This window comes from Prionailurus bengalensis, chromosome B1 (genome assembly GCF_016509475.1).
Source record: "Prionailurus bengalensis isolate Pbe53 chromosome B1, Fcat_Pben_1.1_paternal_pri, whole genome shotgun sequence".
Taxonomy (NCBI): domain Eukaryota; kingdom Metazoa; phylum Chordata; class Mammalia; order Carnivora; family Felidae; genus Prionailurus; species Prionailurus bengalensis.
Window position 1 is genome coordinate 173,069,963 of NC_057344.1, and position 18,323 is coordinate 173,088,285.

The following is an 18,323-nucleotide window of genomic DNA, read 5'->3' on the forward strand; positions in this document are numbered from 1 at the left end:
TGCATATGCAGCAAAGCTTTTATGCTGTAAATGAGAAACACAGTATTAGGTATATTAACTCTGTGAGAATTAAAATATGCTTTGGGTTTCTCCAATGTCCAGTTTTATAGTACTTGTCTTGCTTTACCTATGTATACTTTAAAAAAGGCTCTACAAATATTGTACAGAGTATTTAAACAGCTTGGCTTTCTTGACCTTGGTTCTGTATCTAATTAAAAGATAATTTACAATAGGAAGATTAAATAGAGTTAAGTTGTGCTTTAATGTCTTTTTACTGAAATTAAATGGGGTAAATTGAACATTACATAAATCCATGAGCAGATACATTACTGTGGGATATACTTCTAAAAGGGATCAGTAAATTTCATGCTTTTCACTGAAAATCTTTAAACCTGACCATCCTTTGCTAGGGATGGGTATGAGAGCTCACTTGAATTCCATCTGTTATTCTTGATTTAATATGTAAAGATTCAGCTTGCTCCATGAAAAGAGGACTTCATGCTGGTATTCCAGCCAGGAGCAATTCCATCTCCAGGCTACAGAAAAGTCATAGGTCTGCTGAAAGCTGGTTATGAATGCCCTAGAGACATAAAGTAACAATCAGATTCGCCCTGTGAAAGAACTAGTACAAACCCTAACCAACATAGCCTCTCTTAATTATCAGAATCGGAGGTAGGGGGTAATCCAAGGATAGTAACCCAGGACTTTCTGAAACAATTCAGTTTTTTCCATGGTAACAGGCACCCTCATTTCCAGAATGATTTCTGTGTATATATAAAAAAAGAATAAACATTACTTTCAGTACAGATTCATTCTGGATTACTCTAAATTTTGGATTCGAACCTAACCAATGTTCTATTTTCAAATAAATAACTTTAGAATTCAACAGTTTCAATGCAGTTTTAAATTCAAAGACCCAATATAATTTATTCCACTTATCATCATATGCTCATCACTATGAACTTTGTCTAAGAGACCTATCTACTTGGTTCTTTTCTTGCTCAAAGCAATGTGGAAGCTTAACTGCCTATCCCTAAGAGGAGTACCCAGAAAGAAGATATAACCATTTTCAGGGGAAAACATGCATGCATTTATTTTTAAGAATTCCCAGTAAGGGGGAAAAAAAATTCAACATCTTTAAAAATGTGTTTATTTTTTAAAAAATCAGTTGTGTACAAAAGTGTTTCGTAGCTTTTAATTCTCAAGACAAATACCCGACCCTCCACCCATAACCCACCCTGTTTCAATGGTCTTTCTGGTTAACCCACCCATTTTCCCCTTACAGGAAGTTAATGGCTCAGAATAGACCCTCCTACAGAATTTATCATCACTAACAGATTGTTTAGAATAGAGATCTAGAGAAGCTAACAAGCAAGGTTCTTTCTCAGTGAGGTTAATGAGAATCCCTATAATGGCAGTAGACTTCCAGCAGACACCACAACAAAGCACCATCAATTGCTGAAAGCTAAAAAATAGATATTTTCAATAGTATTTCATTTTCTATTGGAAAAGTCTTTAAATTACATTAAATAAGTCTCTTTCCCCCCAAAGAAATAGTCTAGCTTTTATTATGATGCCTGTAAAAAGTAGGTAACAGCAAGCACACAAGGATCGTTTAACAGCACAGTGCAATGATTTGTATTCACTCACCCCCTAGAACCAAACTGATAAACTGTGCCACACCTGATTATATATAGCAGCATGGTTGAAATAACCAAGCAAAAGGTGACACATTCACAACTTACATTTAGGTGATCACAGGTTTATGAGGGTAGATCAGTCCAATAAAGTAGTAACAGAACAAACAGGACAAGGGAGATACTAACATTCCCCTATCCCTATGCCACAAGATTTTTGATCCATATTGCAACAGTGCAAACAGAACATGTGACATTATGTGTTAGACACTGCAGAAAAGTAACATTTGAGAAAAAGGCCATTTATCAGTAAGTACTTCAAACTGCCTTCTTCCCCAGTGAGAGCAAACAGTTGATGTTAAGCATTTATTTTAAACTGGTACTAAAGGAATGGAAATGCAAATTTTTTAAATCAATGGTTTGTACCCTGGAATTGAAATTTCTTGAACTAGAAAAAGTGATTAATACAACATCATTTTCTAAAGTCCATGAAATAAAATTAACTGTAAACAGACAGCTTCCTTTTTCACATCCAAACATTGATTCCATCTTTGTACAAGAAAGTATACCTGGCTCCAACCCTTCCGTGCCTGAATCCATCTTAAATCTTTAAAACAATAAAAATGCTTTATTGTATTCCTATAATTTCCTGTATTGTGGAATCATAATCATACCCCTATTGCAGAGTTTTAAAAGCTCAAATCAGGCATACACTTATAGCCAAGATCTGCTTTTTCACATCGATAAACTTATTAATAAGCAGCCTAAATAGTAACACAATATGTTGTATTCTGTAGTGCATAAAATAAGCAATATCCAGTTTAAATGCCAATTCTTTCTTAGAGTTACTTTAAAAAAATTATTTTTGCATAGTTTTAAGCGCCACCAACAATCACAAATGTGAAATACTTCCAAAAAGAAAAAAAGTCAGTCTTAGGTTCATTTCATAGATTACTCTCCTCAAAAGCAAAATACTCAGAATCCAAACATATACATACTTTTATGTGTTATGTGTTTAAGTAAACCACAGTCACAATTCCAAATATTTTGGGTAGCCAACTCAGAATCTAATTTAGTACAAAGTTCCTCAAATATTTATAAACCATCTACTGTATACTTATTTGGGTGACAAATTGCTATTCATTCATTCAGTAATCTGTAGTGAAATACTATACAAGTATTTGTCCTTTTAAAAGTCGGGCACATACCCAGGAAATAGACCCAATTATAATAAAAGCCTACTAGATTATCAGTGACCTCTAGCAAATCTGCCTGCTCTAAATGAGATACTATTTTATATATATAAATATTCTTGACTATGTACAAGGATATATATATATTCTTGTACATAGTTTATATATTTATATATAAATTTATATATATATAAATTTATATATATATAAATTTATATATATATAAATTTATATATATATATTTAACCATAATTTTTGAGGCCTTTACAACCGACGAATCACAAAAAACTGAGAATTATAAAAATAATTTCTACCAGGGTACCTTTCCCCTAGACCTGCACTTTCAGTGTCCTTTTCCCAAACATGTAAGACCAAAGGAAAAAAAGCAATTGCCTTAATTTCTATGTTTGGGGAAATACATCTATCTGTAGAGAAATAAAAAAGAAGAAGGGCAGTGGGAAATACATCAGAAAGAGGAATTATCACATTTAATGTAAGTGAGGTAAATAAATTTTTGAAATGAAAACTGCATTATGGAGAACCTCTCATACCAAATATTGTACTTTTCAATTTCCTGGGCACTGAGTAGTTAGAGGAGTAGATGGGGTTAATATGCATAAAAATCAAAGGCAAGGTATAAAGGTATAGCTGCCTCCAAGAGCTAAGTATGTAATGCTTGACTTTAGTAATCTCTGAGTTCGTTCTTTTGTCTAACCACAGGAGAATTAAATATACCCTGATAATACAGGCAAATAGTAAATTGGGTAGATGTGTTTGATATTTAAAATAATCCAAGTATTACCAAGCCACCCTCCACTTAAAAAAAAAAAAGTTAATTCTAACCAACAGTAGAACAAAACTGTTCACATTTTCACACAATCCCAACCTTACTTCAAAATATAAAGTACAAGGTTTTAGCTATTTAAAATAAATAAAGAAAAATCGTATTTCCTTTGGCATCTTAGAAAGTAACTAAACTATAACAATTAAAGGAGGTGATTGTATAAAGGAATTTATACTTAAGCAAACACATAGGGGAAAAAAACATACCAACTTGTGTTTAGTATGCAATAATATCAACTACAAGAGCTTACTATTAATTAGGAAAGCCTTACAAGTTTTTGGAAGAACCTTCACATCTTTAACATTACAATATATTTAATAATGGTTCTTTTATTGCTTCTAAGATTATTGAGAAGTCAAATGAAATTATGCTGGATTTATGGTTCAAAATTATTTTGCAAACACTTAACGATTGTAATTTAGGATAAATAACACTTGAAGAAAGCAAACCTTTTATAATATGACTTTCAATATACAGCCTTACTTTAATTCATTCTCATTCCATTACATTTTTGTTATTTTGCATTGGTCCTGAAAATTTAATAAGAACTGTGTTTCTATGTATAGAACTGACTGCATAAGTCCATTTCAGTCTTCATAAAATGGTCACATTAGTGTTTGAGCTTGCAAAACTAATAATTTTCAAACTTTTGAACTTAGAATGAAATGTAACTTTAATACGAATAGAAAGTCTGACTATGTACAAGAAAAGGTAAAGTTTTCAATTCTCATATTATCAGAAACATCATAAAGAAAGCTAGATTTATAACACATTTCTATTCCTATGTGTATGTGAAGTATGTACAGTAAAACACCACACAGCTTTCATGTGTCAATAGGGGTAAATGCAAGCAAGAGTGACTTTTAAAGTACCTGATAAAGCAATCTCTATAAAGCCAAAATTAGGCTAAAAAACTGCAAATAGTTGATTGCATCCTTGGAAGAGCTCAAAGAAAATTTCATCAGTTTAAAAATAGAAAGATGTCAAATTCACTGAAAAACTAAGTTGGGTTCTTTCATTAAATCTTGGGAATACTGCAACATCAAATATTTGCTGTTTCTGCAAGAGGAACAAAACTGGCAGCTCCATTTTTACATTATTACTCACATAGGAAAGTTTTAGGAGTGGAGAATTGTAACAAAACATTCCAAATGGACGACCTAAAAATGGAGCAAGGGGTAATGCCCCTCGGCATTATTTCCTCAACAAATACAGAATACAAATTTACCATCAGAATATTAGCTGTGTGTGGTAAGAGGGGGAAAAATAGATATGGTGTCCCAGTCTGTGGACAAGGACAAAAAGGCTCTGAATAGGTCACCATCTTCAATTCTGGATAAATCTCATATTTAAGAATTCTCAAATGCTTAAAATGGTGGTCTTTTCAGCTACCCATCCTAAGAAGTCAAGTACAAGCATGCAAGTAAATTCACAGGCACAGAGGATCCATGTTAAAAACAGTTAAGGTAGCTGTGATGCAACACCAACAATTTGAATGGCCCTGACACACTCAAAATATTATCTTAATTATTCAACGAAATCCTGAAGCAAACTCTTGCTAGTCTTGGTACACTGCTAAACACTAAAGTAGCATGTTTTTTCCATGGTTTCAGCTTAGCTCAAAGAATTTTTACACTATTAAGAAAAAAATTAAAGTATTTCCCCTTTTTAAATTTACACAGACGTTTAATTAGCTTTATTTACAGAGCAGGGATTTTTTTTTCAGTCTCCAATGGTGCCTAGATAACATCATTAGGCAAGAATGCCAGTTTAAAAGAAATCTATGCAGAATCCTAAAAATAACAGATGTTGATGCTCCTCAAGAAAGGGCAAGCTTGACTATATCAGCAGCTCTTTCTCTATGCCTCAGTTACTCAGAAGCAATTCTGTTGCAGTCTCTACATCCCATGATTTTGAAGACAAGGCCACTATTACTGCATTCTGTAGAGAAGAAAAGGGGACACAAAAAAATCAAATCTCAAGAAAATATTTTTAAAATACTGAATCATGCACTATCTTTATATTGAGAAATCACATCTTGTTTTCTTTTTTTTTTTAAGTTGCCTGGCATTTGTAGTGCATAAAAAGCTCCTAAACCAATGACTGGAATTAGCAAAGGGAAAAGAAAAATCACTGATTATAATAACAGAAGACAGTTTATCAAAACTAGATTTAGAGAGTATCTTTGAAACACTTTTGTCAGCCAAGGATTTGCAGCAATAATTTTAAGTAAATCAATAAATATATCAAAATAAGTATGCTTTTATATACTTACCCTATCAAAGCCCATAGCACATAAGTTTTCTATTTTTTTGGTGTATTCTGGACTAGAAACTGGTGCTCCAGCATACACATGTGCCCAAAGTCGAGCTGTCTGTTTGAACATTTCAGGATTTTGTTTGTACTATATGGAGAAAAAAACCAAATGACATGACAATACAGTAGTAGTATTCAATACTTAATTGCCTAAGAACTTGTTTCTTTTCTTTTTTTTAAGTTTACTTACTTTGAGAGAGAGAGCACATGCACAAACAGGGGAAGGGCAAAGAGAGAATCCCAAGCAAACTCTGCACTGCCAGTGTAAGCCCAATGTGGAGCTTGAACCCATGAACCTCCAGATGATGACCAGAGCCGAAGTTGGACGTGAAGTGTCAAACATTATACAACTAAACAGAATTATTTGCTTCTAAAACTAGGTGGACATTCACTAATAAACGTAACTGACCTTTGTACTAACCACAGTTCATGACAGAATACAACTAGACTTCACTGTTTTGCTAGAGCTGTATTAACATACAGTGATTTAAGGATATGCCATGTGCAATACCTGTTTGTTTTTTTAAAGATTTTATTTTGGGGACACCTGGCTGGGTCAGTTGGAGAGCATGGGACTCTTGATCATGGGGTTGAGTTCAAGCCCCATGTTGGGCATGGAAACTACTTAAAGGAAAAAAAAAAGATTTTATTTTTAAGTAACCTCTACACCCAACTTGGGGCTCGAATTTACAACCATGAGGTCAAGAGTTGCATGTTCCACCGAACGAGCCAGGCAGGTGCCCTGATTTACAGCATGTTTTGAAAGGTTTATGAACTTATCTCTTAAAAGTACCATAAAGTACTTTTAAAATGTAATACTTCCCATTCTCATTGGAATGAGATAAATTTATTCTCAAATACTGAGGCCAACATTACTTAACAAGTGACGTATAAATTTAAAATAACTATTCAATTCACTTTAATACTTCTTTTAAAAGTATTGAATATTTTAAGACTGATAAGCTTCTACTGTATATTAAAATGAAAAACCTGGTTTCTACCATGTTAATTCTTAATAAGAGAATAAGTCAAATTATTGAACTGTTTTAGGAACAAGAAGAAAGTGCTTAGACCAACTTCAGGCTTTGAGGCTCAGATCTCCAATAGGAACTCAAAGCTGAGACTCAAGCTATGGTTTTGACTACCCAGAGGGAATGAACAGTGTATATATGTAGCACGTAAAACCCTAATTCTAAGCACTCTGAGACAAACAACAGACGATATTAACAAGTATATACATTAAACAAGGAGTGAACAGCTTTTCAAGGGAAAGGAACAGGTTTTACTAAGAGGAAAGTTTCCTCAGGCAGAGGAAACATGACAAATTGGGGGAAATAACCAGTATAACTGAATGCCATCTTGAAAAGGCAAGGAATCCAAGGAACAGTAAGAATTTAGATGAGATAAGCTGGGTTTGTAGACAGTTCAAGTCATGGAAAAGCTCTGCAAACTAAAGAATCTGGATTTACCAAGTAGGTAATAGCAGAGCTTCCAATAGGTTTTTAGTAGTAAAGTAAAATAAGATTTGTACTTTACAAAGCTAACTGGTATCAATGTAGAAGATGGGGGAAGGAAGAGGCCGAAGAAGGGGTAGGTATAAGAGCAGTCGAATGGAGATATTTTTTAAAATGTGAACTAAGGCAAATCAGAGAAGTATGATGAAAGAGATACTGGGAATGGAATCAACAAAAGAAAAGGAGACAGAAAGAAATTCCAAGTCTGTGATGTGGACATTTAAATTGATGATAGTATAAGGATGGAAAGTTCACAGGATTTAAGATTCTAGGTTCAGTTTTGGGAATACTGTGCTGAGGTATCAGTGAAACATTCATATAGGGCTATCCTGTTTCTGAACAGGCTCTTGGGCTCAGAGAGAGGTCAAAGCCTAAACATTTTCTCAACTTACAGGTGATCATATCAGTATGGATATGATCACCTAAGTTACCATATATAATGGAAAATAAAAGGAACAGTGTCAAAACCAAGGATCCATATTTAAGAGGGAGGAAAAAGAGAAATAATTGTAGAAACTAAGAAGGAACAACTACAACTACCAAGATGAAGAGAGTGTTGTATCTCAAGTCAAGAGAAGAAAAATTTTTAGATGGGGGGAAAAAAAAAGCTCAGTAAATCCTAATGGCTTAGACGTTGGCAAACTTTCTCTAAAGACCAGATAATTATTTCAATTTTCAGACCATACCATCTTTGTTCCAACTGTTCAACTCTGCCATTTTGTGGCTGGAAAGTAAACAAAGGGGTGTGGCAATAAAACATTATTTACTTGTAATTTACTGTCCTCTGTTAAGATCCTTGGTAACATTTACCATGCCACTTCAGCTATAGCAAGAGCTGGTTAAAGTGATCATCAGGGGAGGGATCATCACTAAACTGAAGGACAGAGATGGATACACACATGATAAAGCATGTACAGTAAATAATCACAGAATCCAGATGTAGGCAGGACTATGGGTGTTCACTGTGTAATTCTTTTCACATTGTGCGTTTGAAAATTTCCACTGATGTGTTTTTTTAAAAAAGCATCTATCACATATCCAATTAAATTAGTATTTTAAAAATCAGTAAATTAAGTTTTCACTATTATACCTGAAAAAATAATCTCACCACAAGAAAGAAAACCATTTTCAAATTTAGTTTCAATGGAACTATGCTCATGTGTTAACACTGCAAACCACTATGGTAGTAAAGAATTATAGGTAAGTATAAGAAGGTCTTATAAAAGCAGCTACCTTACCTGATTTGCTACTACTGCATCTTGTGGATCATCTGGTTCTGCAGCTGCCAACAGGGCTTGCAATGACAATAATACCGTGCGGAGAGTCATTGCTGCTGCCCTAAAATTCAAACAGGAAAATATTCCAGTTAAGAACACACTGCATGACAAAAACAAAAGTGGATGTTTCCTGAATAAAATATAAAAACTGGAGATAAAAATAATTTAGATTTTATCTTAATCATGTAGCTAAATTGTAGAAATTTATGTATCTACCTACCATATTTTTCTTCTTCTTGACTTTAAAATGAATGGAGTTTATTTGTTAAGACAATTCAAAGCATCCTGAACTGGCCTTCCTTTTCTTTTGTTGGCAATATCCTTCTAGTCAACTTTATCCACTGACTTAATTTTCTACCCACTTCTCTACACATGAAGTGATAAACTAGTATGTGTAACTTTCTTTCAATGCCACTCCAAAAACATGTAAGATACCATCAAGCAAATATCCCTTATTTTCAAGAAAGCCTAAAAGCACTCCATAACATTCTGAAACAGACCAAGTTTACTTAAAATATATCACCACTAAATTCATGCTTCTAAATGTATTTTGTAAGCAAGTATTTATCTTAAAAAATGGTATCTACATAACCAGCAAGGATTCTTCGTGTTTCTGTTAAAAAAGCTGTCTGACCGATATAGAAGTATTCATAAATATAATAAATGCAACAGTGAAATATTTAAAAAGTTGAAGGAGCATTAAATAATAAGCCCATTTTAACCACACAAATTAGATCATTCTAATCCAATCTTTTTCAACTGGGTTCCTCATTTTAACCACGAACAGAGAAAATTACCGAGTGACTATTTTCTCAATTTTCCCAAGAATAGTACCATCTTTGACTATTACAATAAAGGTTAGTTTATTACCAATAATGGAGGCCTTAACCAACAATAGATGCCTTAAGGCAGTGTATCCCACAAAGTGTAGTTTCACCAACCAGTAGTGTCAACATCACCTGGGAAACTTGTAAGAAATGAAAATTTTCAGCCTCATCCCAGACCTCCTGAATCAGAAATGCCAGGGTAGGATTAACAAGTACCCCAAGTGATGTTTTTTTAGTTAACATCTTAAAACACTTTTTTTTTTAATTAAAAGAAATTTTATTTTTTTATTTTAGAGAGAGAGCAAGTACACAAGCAAGGGCGAGGGAGAGAGAATCCCAAGCTCAGTGCAGAGCCTGACATGGGGCTCAATCCCACGACTCTGGGATCATGACCTGAACCAAAATCAAGAGTCAGATGCTCACGTGATTGAGCCACTCAGGCACCCCACTCCAAGTGATTCAGATGCAACCTAATGTTTGAGAAATACTGTTTTAGAGGATTACAGCCTGAGCTAATTAAGAAGGGCTACTCTAAACCAATATAATAAAATCAATATCAAAACTGTAGTTCCATATTTTATATATGAGAGAAAAATTGCATCACAAATGAATCATCAAAAATGCTACCAGAATAAAAATTTTTATTTCTCAATCTACCTTTTTGAGAAGTTTAATCGGAAAAGGAAGAGACTGGTTATGACACAAAAGTTAGCTGAAATGCTAAACTAGCATTAAAGAGAACAGGATTTTAAAAGCTTTTTAAACCACTATATATGGTTATGTAATAGAAATTTCTGGGGCGCCTGGGTGGCGCAGTCGGTTAAGCGTCCGACTTCAGCCAGGTCACGATCTCGCGGTCCGTGAGTTCGAGCCCCGCGTGAGTTCGAGCCCCGCGTCAGGCTCTGGGCTGATGGCTCCGAGCCTGGAGCCTGCTTCCGATTCTGTGTCTCCCTCTCTCTCTGCCCCTCCCCCGTTCATGCTCTGTCTCTCTCTGTCCCAAAAATAAATAAATGTTGAAAAAAAAAAAATTTAAAAAAAAAAAAAAGAAATTTCTAATTCTGAAACAGGGCTGGAAAAATGGAGATTGTTTTTCTAAACCAAGGTTCTAAACTTCCAGGGCACCTGGGTGGCTCATCAGTTAAGCATCTGACTTTGGCCCAGGTCATGATCTCATGGTTTTTGAGTCTGAGCCCCGCACTGGGCTCTGTACTGAGAGTGCACAGCCTGCTTCTGTTCCCCCCCTCCCGCCCCTCCCTCCCTTGCACGTGCTCTCTCTCAAAAATAGATAAACATAAAAAAAATAATAATAATAAGGTTCTATATTTCCTAAGAGCTTACAAAAGTTACTTTCAACCAACAGGTACACCATCTTTAGAATGGATATTCTTTTAAGACAGGAATCAAAGCATAAAAATCGGTATTTAGCGCTTAAATGTTCATTCTTGTCCTGCCGTTATCACTGTGACAAGGTGAAATCTTTCTTAATTAGAAGTACACTACTTTTGGGGCACCTGGGTGGTTCAGTCAGTTAAGTGTCCAAGTCTTGATTTTGGCTCAGGTCATCCATCATCTGACAGTTGGTGAGACTGAGCCCCAAGTCAGGTTTTGTGCTGACAGCTTGGGATTCTCTCTTTCTCCCTTTCTCTGCCCCTCCACTGCTCACACACTCTGTCTCAAAGTAAATGAACATTAAAAAAAAATACACTACTTTCATTGTCTATTTGGGTAATTAAATTTTTTAATGTTTATTTTTGAGTGTGTGCACGCACAAGTGGGGGAAAGGCAGAAAGAAGGAGACAGAGGGTCTAAAGTGGGCTCCATACTGACAGAAGAGGCCAATGTGAGGCTTGAATTCATGAACCTGTGAGATCATGACCTGAGCCAAAGTTGGACACTTAACTGACTAAGCCATCCATGTGCCCCTCTATTTGGGTAATTTTGAAGAGAATGTTTAAAGGTATGTGAACATCAAAAGCTGCCTATGTGTATCAGCATAAAGCTCACCTCCATCACCTGAAAATCATCCAGAAGAGACAAAAATACAAATTATCACAGAAATAGGATATATAAAGTTAAGCTGGCTACTCTAATATTCCATTGAACTTATTTAAGCACACCAATGAAAAAATCCATGACATTAAACAAAATCTTAAGTTACATAATTTTTAATTAATATAATTATTTCTTTCAAGGAAAGTTATCTGAATATTAAAGATAAATCTTCAAAGGAATATTTCATACTAAAACAATTATTAAACTCACTATAATTTTAACTTGTAATAAAAACATGAAAACATGTAAAATAAAAGCCGTCTAAATCTCACAAATCATTGGGCAACTGAGTGGCTAAGTCAATTAAGCATCCAAGTCTTGATCTCAGCTCAGGTCATGATCTCATGGTTCATGAGACTGAGCCCCCATATGTCAGCCCCTACACTAACAGTGCAGAGCCTGCCTGGGATTCTCTCTCTGCCCCTACCCTGCAAGCTCGCTCTCTCTCTCTCAAAATAAATAAATAAACTTAAAAATCTCACAAATCTTAGCAAAACCTTAATAACATTACATAGATAGATTTATATTTTTATCTCAAGGCAATAAACATTTTTCTTTAAAACTTGATGAGCTCTTGGGGCGCCTGGGTGGCTTGGTTGGTTAAGCATCCGACTTCAGCTCAAGTCACGATCTCCTGGTTCTTGAGTTCGAGCCCCACGTTGGGCTCTCTGCTGTCAGCACAGAGCTTCCTGCTTCAGATCCTCTGTCTCCCTCTCTCTGTGCCCCCACCCCCACTCTTGCAAGTTTTCTCTCTCTCTCAAAAATAAATAAATGTTAAAAAAAAAAAAAACTTGATGAACTTTCAAAAGAATGAATTTGGGCCCTTGCTTTACACCATATATGAAAATTAATTCAAAATGTATCAAAGAATTCTGTCTCCCTCTCTCTCTCTGCCCCTCCCCCACTCATGCTCTGTCAAAAATAAATTTAAAAAAACTTAAAAAAAAAATGGATCAAAGAACTAAGTATAAGAGCTAAAACCATACAACACTTAGAAGAAAACACAGGGGGAAAGCTTCACAATTGGGGTTGAATTTCTTGGATGGGATATCAAAAGCACAGGCAACAATAGGAAAACTGGAGAAACTGGTGTAACTACATCAAAGTTAACTGTATAGACAGAAAAACCTGTGCAAAGGATAAAATCAATAGAGTGAAAGGCAACCCACAGAATGAGAGAAAATATTTGCAAATCATATCTGATAAAGGGTTAATGTTTGGAATATATAAAGAATTGCTGTTAACAACAAAAACTCAAAAAATCAGGACCTGAACAAACATTTCTCCACAGAAGATATAAAAATTGCTTATATGCACATGAAAAGATGCTTAACATCACTAATTGTTAAGGAAACCAAACAATGAGACACTACTTCACATCCATTAGGATGGCTACTCTCAAACAAAACAGAAAAATAACAATTGCTGGTGAAGATGTAGAGTCACTGGAATCCTTGGGCATAGTTGGTGGGAATGCAAAATGGAGCAACAATTACAAAAAACACTATAGCAGTTCTTCAAAAAACAAAACAAACAAAAAAAACCACCTAAACACAGAATTACCATATGATCTAACAAATCCACTTCTAGATACAGACCCAAAATAACTGAAAGCAGAGACTTAGATACTAGTACACTAGTACTTAGATATCTAGATACTAGATACTATGAACTAGTACATGTTCATAACAAGTATTACTCACAATAGCCAGAAGGCGGAAGTAACTCATTTCCATCAACCCATGAATGAAGAAAATGTGATATTTATCTATCTATCTACACACAATGAAATATTATTCAGCCTTAAAAAGACAAATCAGACCCATGCTACAACATGATGAATCCTGATGACATTAAATTAATAAGTGAAGCCAGGAATAAAAAGACAAATACTATGATTCATCACCTAGAAAAGCCAAATTCACAGAGACATGAAGTAGAATGGTGGTTGCCATAGGCTAGAGCAAGACAGGAATGGGAAATAAGTGTAGAGGTGCAGAGTTTCAGTTTCAAAACATGAAAGGGTGGGGAGGGGGCGTGGTAGAAGGATGAAGAGTCAAAGCACAGAGGATTTTTAGGACAGTGAAAGTACTCAGTATACCACAATGATGGATACATGTCATACACTTCTTCAAATGCACGGAATGGACAACACTAAGAGTGAACCATAATATAAACTATGATTGTGATAGGTCAATGTAGGTTCATCAACCATAACAAATGTTACATTCTGATGGAGGATGTTGATAATGGGGGAGGCTATGCATGTGTGGGGGCAGGGAGTATATGGGAAATTTCTATACCTTTCTTTCAATTTTGCTGTGAACCTAGAACTGCTCTAAAAAAATAAAGTCTTATTAAAAAAAAAAAAAACCTGGGGACTGGGGACTGGTAGCACAACAATGTGAATATACTTAATAATACTCATCTGTATACTTATTTTAAACAGCTAAGATTACCATGTTATAGGTCAATTAAAAACACCAAGACGGTAAATTTTATGTCATATGCATTTTACAGTATAAAAACATTGTTTTTGAGAGAGAGCGAGAGCGATAGAGAGAGAATGTGTGGGAGGAGGGGCAGAGAGGGAGATAGAGGATCCCAAGCAGGCTCTGTGCTGTTATCCGACACAGGGCTCAATCTCACAAACCGTGAGATCATGACCTGGGCTGAGATCAAGAGTTGAACCCTCAAGACTGAGCCATGTAGGAGCCTCAAAAACATTTTTTAAAGTGAGAAGCTCTTTTCTTAGAGAGTCATAAGTCCTTAATATAAATACTTAAAAATACTTTTCCTTTATTTCCACTGTCTTTATTGGGAAGACACAAACTACTATAATAGACCTCTGAAATTACCACTTTAAAAACCAGAAACTAAGGACCTAAAGGTGAACATGTTAGAAGGGATAGTTTGCTCTCAATATGGAAGAAAAAAATCTTAGACTTCATTCATAACAATCTTAAAGAGAAAACATTATGTTTTCTGTATGCTTGAAAATTTTCATAATAAAATGTTGGGGGAGGTATTTATAAATCATTAAGAATTAATTAGCTAGGGGCGCCTGGGTGGCTCAGTCGGTTGAGCACCAACTCTTGGTTTTGGCTCAGGTCATGATCTCACAGTTATGTGGGTTTGAGCCCTGCATTGGGCTCTGTACCTACTTGGAATTCTCTCTCTCCCTCTCGCTCTCCCACTTGCCAATTTGTCTGTCTCTCTCAAAATAAATAAACTTAAAAAAAATTTTTTTAATTAAAAAAAAAAAGAAATTAGTTAGCTAAAAAGAAACCTAAGTGACACTTGAAACTAATACTGTATGCCAACTATACTTCAATACAAAATAAAAATTTTAATATTTATTTTTGAGAGAGAGAGAGAGAAACAGAGTGTGACTGAGGGAGAGGCAGAAAGTGAAAGAGAGAGAAGACACAGATTCTGAAGCGGGCTCTAGGCCCTGAGCTGTCAGCATAGAGCCTGATGTGGGCCTTGAACTCACAGACTGCGAGATTATGACCTGAGCTGAAGTCAGATGCTTAACCGACTAAGACACCCAGGTGCACCCCTCCAATAAAAATTTTTTAAAAATAAATGATAGAGGAAAAAAACCACTCTAAATGTAAAGTTTTAAAAAGCTAGACAAGAAAATTAATGGTAAAGAATGACATTGTTTTAATTTAGTTGTAATAAAATTACTATCAAAACAAAACCCAGTCTTCTGGCTCTAAGTACTATAGAAATTATAACATCTTTGATAGTGTAAAGAAATACATGAATTTTTTGACTGCTCTATGTTTAAATCTAAACATAATAATGTGAAAAAAGCATACAACTGAACATACAATCTTTCATTCCATTTATTGTTTTACACAGTACTAACTAAATACACAATGCATTGAGATTTTTAGGATTTAGTATGTAAAAAACAAATCCTAACAAGTAAACAGGATTATGAAATTTAAACTTGTGTCAGCTAATTTTAATAATCAGTGGTTGACATACCTTACAAATCTATCTTAAGTAAATCAATTTTGCTCAGATCACAGAAACACAGTTAAGATGGCTAATTAAATATTCATGCATACAGGGACATATGTACCCCAATGTTTATAGCAGCATTATCAACAATAGCCAAAGTATGGAAAGAGCCCAAATGTCCATCGATGGATGAATGGATAAAGAAGATGTGGTTATACATACATACATACATACACACACACACACACACACACACACACACACACACACATATATGTTATATGTGGTTATACACACACACACATATACACACATATAATGGATTATTACTCGGCAATCAAAAAGAATAGAATCTTGCCATCTGTAACTAGGTGGATGGAACTGGAGGGTATTATGCTAAGTGAAATTAGAGAAAGACAAATATCATATGACTTCACTATATGAGGACTTTAAGAGACAAAACAGATGAACATAAGGGAAGGGAAACAAAAATAATATAAAAACAGGGAGGGGGACAAAACATGAGACTCTTAATTATGGAGAACAAACAGAGGGTTACTGGAGGGGGTGTGGGAGGGGGAATGGGTTAAGGGGCATTAAAGAATCTACTCCTGAAGTCATTGTTGCACTATATGTATGCTAACTGATTTGGATATAAATTTTAAAAATTAAATAAAATTTAAAAATATATATTCATGCATACAGAGTAAGGCCTTCAATATGTACAATAGCCATGTGAACTGTCTCTATTGTTGACTGTTATTTTCTATTAAGAGTCTTCCAGAAGACCATCAACATAATTGATGTTTATTTAAAACACTGACAACTACTTAAAAATGGCAACTTTTTTGTTTTAATTTTTTATTAAAGTATAATAAGCAGAGTTATACAGCTAGATGAATTTTTATATATGTATACAACACCTATGTAATCATCACCTAGATCAAAATATAGAGTACTTCCAGCACTCCAAAAAGCCTTCTCATGCAACTCCCTTTCACAACCCTCATCTACCCCCACCACTGTCCTAATTTGTCATAGTTTTGGCTTATCTTAAATTTTATAAAAAGCTATACAGTACATGCTCTTTTACGTCTGGCTTTTGTCACTCAACATGCCTGTGAGAATAATCCATGTTATTTGTGTGTCTATATATATATATATATATATATATATATATATATATATATATGTATATATGTATATACACACACACACACATATATATATATATATATATATATATATATGGTTGTTATGGTGTGATTAAATGTGCTATAAATATTCTTGTACAAGTCTTTTGGTGGACATGCACTTATTTCTCTTGGATATAGACCTAGGAGTGGATTTGCTATGCCATATCAAAGGTGTATGTTTAGCTTTGGTAGATACTGCTGGTTGAGTGGTTGAACCATATGCCTACCATCAATGCAAGAGAACTATTTATAAGTGTGTAGTAGTATCTAATTGTAATTTTAATCTGCATTTCCCTGATGACTAATGACACTGAGTATTGCTTATCAGTCATCTAAATATTCTCTTAATGCCTGTTTATGGCTTTTGGAAGGGCAGTTTCACTGAGTGCAATTTTTATGTGTATTTTCTTCTATCCCCTATATTCAGAATAGGTGTCAGTGGAAAAACACCAGAGAATAGTTTCTTCATACAACACACTGTATAGTTAAGAAATAAACCATACTAACATTAAGTTGTTAAATATTAAAGGTAAATCGCCATCCATATATACTAATAAAAGACCAAGACTAACAAACTGTCTTCTAGCACACCTATCCCAAATTATTCAATGTTTACTCAATTTATTTTTCTGAAGATTACTGTCTTGTAGTTTTCTTTACCAAATTCCAGCTCTGAAGCCTAAACATGAATATCCACTGACTGCCAATTACCCTCAATAAATGGGGGGGGGGGGGGGGGGGGGAGAGGGTAGGTAGTATTATCCATGTATATCCAATCTCACCTATTTTATCTGATATTATTTTTTAACATTTCAATTATATAGATATGAAATGAGACTAAATTTAGCTACTTCACACCTGCCTAAGGAAATGAGAATAGTTGACACAAAGTGTTTCAGTACAAAAGTTCAAGTTCTCTCTCTACACATTCACCATCTTCTTTCAACTATCTATAGGGAGATAATCAGATGTGGTAGTACTGCTGGCTTAACTCTGAGCAAAAAGGGAAGTCGGTGGAAAATTTCAGTCTAGAGCTTTATTTGTTTTTAAAAAGGGGGGCGGGGGGAACAGGGAGGAGAGTGTATCATTCTAGCTGCTGAGAATTGCTGAGTAGGGCAAAGTTACAAACAGGGCAGCAGGCTACTGTAATCATCCAGGAAAGAGGTAATGTGATGTGGGCCAGGTAGTTAGTAGCAGTGCAACTGCTTATAAGACTTTGGTGGTTTCATCAACAAAATTTGCAAACAGGGTATACAGGGTACCAGAGAAACAAGAACCAAGGATCATGAGGAGGTTTTGGCCAGAGCAAATGCAAGGATGTAGCTTTCAATAACTTAAGATGGGGTGAAACAGGTTTTGGGTTAGGGGATTATCAGTTCAGTTTTCAACATGTTTATGTTTGAGATGTCTACTACATACATAGTCAAGTAAAGATGTTAAGCAGGTAGCAGGATATGGGCCTGGAGTTCAAGAAAGATAAATTTATGAGTTG

The 18,323-nt window shown here is 34.8% G+C and overlaps 1 protein-coding gene across 1 annotated transcript in view; it reads right to left on the reverse strand.

Annotated features, from left to right (window-relative positions):
- Positions 1-1,552: 1,552 nt before the first annotated feature.
- The window catches only part of UBE2K (ubiquitin conjugating enzyme E2 K), a 72,713-nt gene continuing 55,942 nt past the window's right edge, over positions 1,553-18,323 (reverse strand). The window contains exons 5-7 of the mRNA XM_043553190.1: positions 8,743-8,842; positions 5,950-6,078; positions 1,553-5,615 (exon numbers count right to left, since the gene is read on the reverse strand). Coding sequence (XP_043409125.1) covers positions 5,541-5,615; positions 5,950-6,078; positions 8,743-8,842 — 304 coding nt within the window. The 3' untranslated portion in view covers positions 1,553-5,540. The remainder of the gene's footprint in view (positions 5,616-5,949; positions 6,079-8,742; positions 8,843-18,323) is intronic.